The sequence below is a fragment of the Amia ocellicauda genome, chromosome 23 (genome assembly GCF_036373705.1).
Source record: "Amia ocellicauda isolate fAmiCal2 chromosome 23, fAmiCal2.hap1, whole genome shotgun sequence".
NCBI classification, from domain to species: domain Eukaryota; kingdom Metazoa; phylum Chordata; class Actinopteri; order Amiiformes; family Amiidae; genus Amia; species Amia ocellicauda.
The window spans coordinates 7,093,497-7,097,510 of record NC_089872.1 but is presented as its reverse complement, the minus strand read 5'-3'; the positions used below and the strand labels follow the sequence as shown (position 1 = coordinate 7,097,510).

Here is a 4,014-nt window from a genome sequence, read left to right as displayed (position 1 = left end):
AATACTTATGTGGTGCCACTTCCAAAATATAATGTCCACTGTTAGATGTAAAACACTATATGAAACATACATGTTTTGAAAGACATAGGCCATTTACTCACACAATGAAGGAGGCCTATCTTGAAACGTCTGCATCATCTCTGAGGAAATTATAAGACATCAACAATGTATTTTATATTCTCTTCAAACATTTTACTTAGAGATTATAGCTGGTGTAATAATATGAAAAGCAAAAGGATAAATAAGACCGTAGGCACGAAAAAGATATTGTCCAAGTTTCTCTCTCCGTTACCCAGTAAAATAGGCACAGGCAATAATCTTGTATTTAATATGACGAAACGAGCTTTTTTAAGGCTGTTGTGGATTCTGCGTTTGAAATTTAAGATTGAATATGTAAATTTACGTTAATGCATTCACAATTAGCCTTTACAAATGGTACTTGGCCAGAATGTCGGTATATATTGAGCCACTCCAAATGTATAAAATAGTACAATACATATTTTTCTTAATAAAACCAAATTTAATATTTTATTTTCGTAACTTTAACCACGTTAAAGTTTTTTTTTACAGCAACAAAACGAAAACAATAGACAGTTACAAACTTCATACATCAATAAACTCTAGAAACTAAAAGTGCAAAACTTGGAAATAACACTTTAAATAAAACGCAGACACCCCCGACATAATGCCATGTTGTAAAATAAATAACACTTTATCCTATATAGAGAAATATATGATCAAAAATAAGTCGTAAATAGGAAAAGCTTATGAGAAAGTCAGATACAAATTAAAATTGTATTAAATGCATAGGTTGGGAATTAATAGATTGTGCCTCTGAATGTACGTAACTCAATAAAATAAAAATAACATATTTCACATATAACACCCCCCTAAGTGTCTGTTTGTAGACAAGAACCAAATAAACCAACACCCAAATGGTTATAATACCTCATTTGATATTGTGTGGGCCAACGCAGGCGTTTCTGTTGGTAACAAGACAATTAAATACCAGAATTAGCAAAAGAAAAACCGAGAGCAAGCGATATGGCTATAGTTGTTGTCTTATTTTTATTTTGTAGCCTTTCAGGTCGTGCCTTATGGGCTTTGCGCCAATTGCGTTACTCAAACAATCCCTATGGTGGGGATAAGAAAATATCCATTGAACTGTTGGGACACTGGCGTGATTTAGGGAATAACACGGTTAATACTTAATACATAAACACACAAAAAAAAACATGATTTTAGAGTCCTCTAGGCTAGGACATGCTAATCCCAACAGGGCCCTCCACCTGTGCATCCGCTCTTCCTGCGTAAAATACGCGCGGCGGTACACATCCACAGAAAATAGCATCCAATTTAGACGAAAATAATAAATAAATACAAGCAAATACAAAAACAACAAACAAAGTCTGTATATTTCAACAGAACCGTTGCATAACCGCGTTCATTACGCACACGAATGATAGCAATACAATACATTGTTTTAAACCTATATTGAAAACCTGAGCAGATCCAAGTTAAACACTCATGTATTTCAACGTCCATGTCTAACATGCCCTGATTTTGTGTTGTTTTTTAAGGCGCTTGAATGGAAAAAGTAATCTACATATCATAAAAGTAACATTTACATGAAATATTCAATAATTTAAGGAAGCGTATATTATTTCTCTTAAGACTGATGGATATTTGTAATGGCAAAATACCATTTAAATAATATTTTGTAATAAATATGAAACATAAATTAAACGCGTCACAAAAACCATTCAGATTCTTAACACAAGATATAAATAATCGGAAAAATATGTCGTTACCTTTGGCATAACAAATTCATATATACTAAAGGTAACAAAGTCTGTCCCTTTTCCCATTTACGTGAAACAATAACTGCAACATGGAAATAAACATAACACAACCTGGTCGCAACAGTGTCGCTTGGAGCAACTTTATTTTACTTCTGCTATTGTTAATGCATGTTTATCTGCAGAAAAAAAGTGTCATTGAAGGAAATGTATATATTTTTTCTTTTTTCCCCACCTGGAGTGATCGGGTCAGTTTAGAAAAGTGTTGGCAGGTGCAACTCTGTTTGGATGGGATATGACTCCCGAAAATCCCGTGGAAACACCTGGCGTGAAGGAGGGCAAGGAAGTCCTGAGGGTCTCTGAGAGAAGAGTGGGGGACGAGCTGGAAGGCACCCCGAAACCAGCCCCACTCTGCGAGAGGGCTTGTGTGTGCTGGGTCCCTGAGACGAAATAGCCCGCTTGTCCGGACAGCAAACCAACGGGAGACGTGTTGACACCGTAACCGTTCGTGAGACCGATGCCCCCGGCAGATCCCCCCAGAATCGGCCGCGTCAGGTCCCCGTTGCCCAGTTGCTCAACTCCGGAAAGTATGGATCCGTACGCATGGCCCTGATTCAGAAACCCAGCTGTAGATCCGTTATAATGCGGGTGATGCAAGGATAAAAATGGCGAGATTTGCCAATACAAAGGGTTACTCGCCCGCTCGTTCAAGCCCAGCCCGAGCGGCGCAAAGCGGAGCCCCCTCTTCATCGCCAGTTTGCCCCGGGACGTGGCTGAGCGCCTCCGCAGTTTGCCCGTCGTCCCCCCGATGAAGACGTCGTCGCTCGAAGGGTCCAGCATCCAGTAGTTCCCTTTGCCCGGGTCGTCGTAATGCCTTGGTACTTTCACGAAACATTTGTTGAGGCTCAGGTTGTGGCGGATTGAGTTTTGCCAGCCCTGCTTGTGCTCCCGGTAGTAGGGGAAGTTCTTCATGATGAACTCGTAGATGCCGTTCAGAGTGAGTCTTTTCTCGGGACTCTGTCGGATGGCCATCATTATCAGGGCATTGTAACTGAACGGCGGCTTCTCATATTTTCCATGTTTGCTCGGCTCCTTCGCCCGGTCACTGGCTTCCTCGTCCTCCTGGTGGTTTTCCTGGGTTAAAGAGGACGTTTCCATGTCCGTGGGATCCAGAGATGTCCCCGACTCGGACCCTGGAGGGAGAGTCCTTTTCTCCGGGGCCCCCGAGCCTGGGTTGTCACATTTCGCAGGCAGCAGCAGGCTCTTGATACTAAACGAAGTGGATTTGGGCACCATGGTCGGCTCTCTCTGATCTCCCATGCCCGGCAATCACAACAAGCCCTGGGTTTTTGTGTTTCAGAAATAAAAAGGTCAGGCGCGATCGGATCGGGACATTGCATGCATGAAGGAGCTTCTAGGACAGAAGAGGGGCTGGAGTGGGACGGAGAAATTAGTCATTAAGGGGGGGTTCCGTCTTGCAGCTACATCATGGCGGGGGAGGAGCTCCCAACTTGCTGAAATGTTACAGGCAACAGATCCCACCTTTAAAGAAAGTGGACGTCGTTAAAGGAGAGCATCCTCAAACCCAGCGCAAAGGTGGACTCAGCGGTCCTGCTTGGAGGACATCCAAAAAGGGGGCACTGCAAGCGTGGTTTTAAACCTTGTGTCAGCGACTGCAGACATGCATTATAATAATATGGACGTACTGCCTGAATCAATCTAAGCGGTGTATCTCTAATAAAGATTAAAATGAGTTATAGAGCGAAATCCATGAACGATTTCATTAGGATAACATTGCGATGCAATTATCAGCTCTGGAAATAACGTTATTCCCTGTAGCTATAGGATGTTTTTTGTTGTTGTTTGTTTGTTTTAATCATTTCGATAAAACAGAAAACAAGATCTGTTTAATTTATTGTTTTAAATTTGTAACCCCTAAAACGTTAGCTCATTTTTTCACTTCCATAGCTAAATGCATAGCGACATTCAGTGGATGGACTATATTTGACTATGCTGTGAGTTTTCAAATGTTGGTTGATCATAATGATACTGCTACTACTACTACTACTACTAATAATAATAATAATAATAATAATAATAACCTATGGGTTTGTTCAGTCTGAAGAGAGCTGGGAGACATTATAAATTAATATTAAGCAAATTGGGTGGGAGCCGAGTGGACCAGCTTAATTCTGACATATCCCGAGTGCAGCTT

At 41.0% G+C, this 4,014-nt stretch overlaps 1 protein-coding gene across 1 annotated transcript; it reads right to left on the bottom strand.

The window, feature by feature from the left end:
* Positions 1-499: 499 nt before the first annotated feature.
* foxg1b (forkhead box G1b) lies at positions 500-3,497 on the bottom strand. The gene has a single exon (XM_066697024.1). The coding sequence runs from the start codon at positions 3,117-3,119 to the stop codon at positions 2,049-2,051; it is 1,071 nt and encodes a 356-aa protein (XP_066553121.1). The 5' UTR covers positions 3,120-3,497; the 3' UTR covers positions 500-2,048.
* Positions 3,498-4,014: the final 517 nt, after the last annotated feature.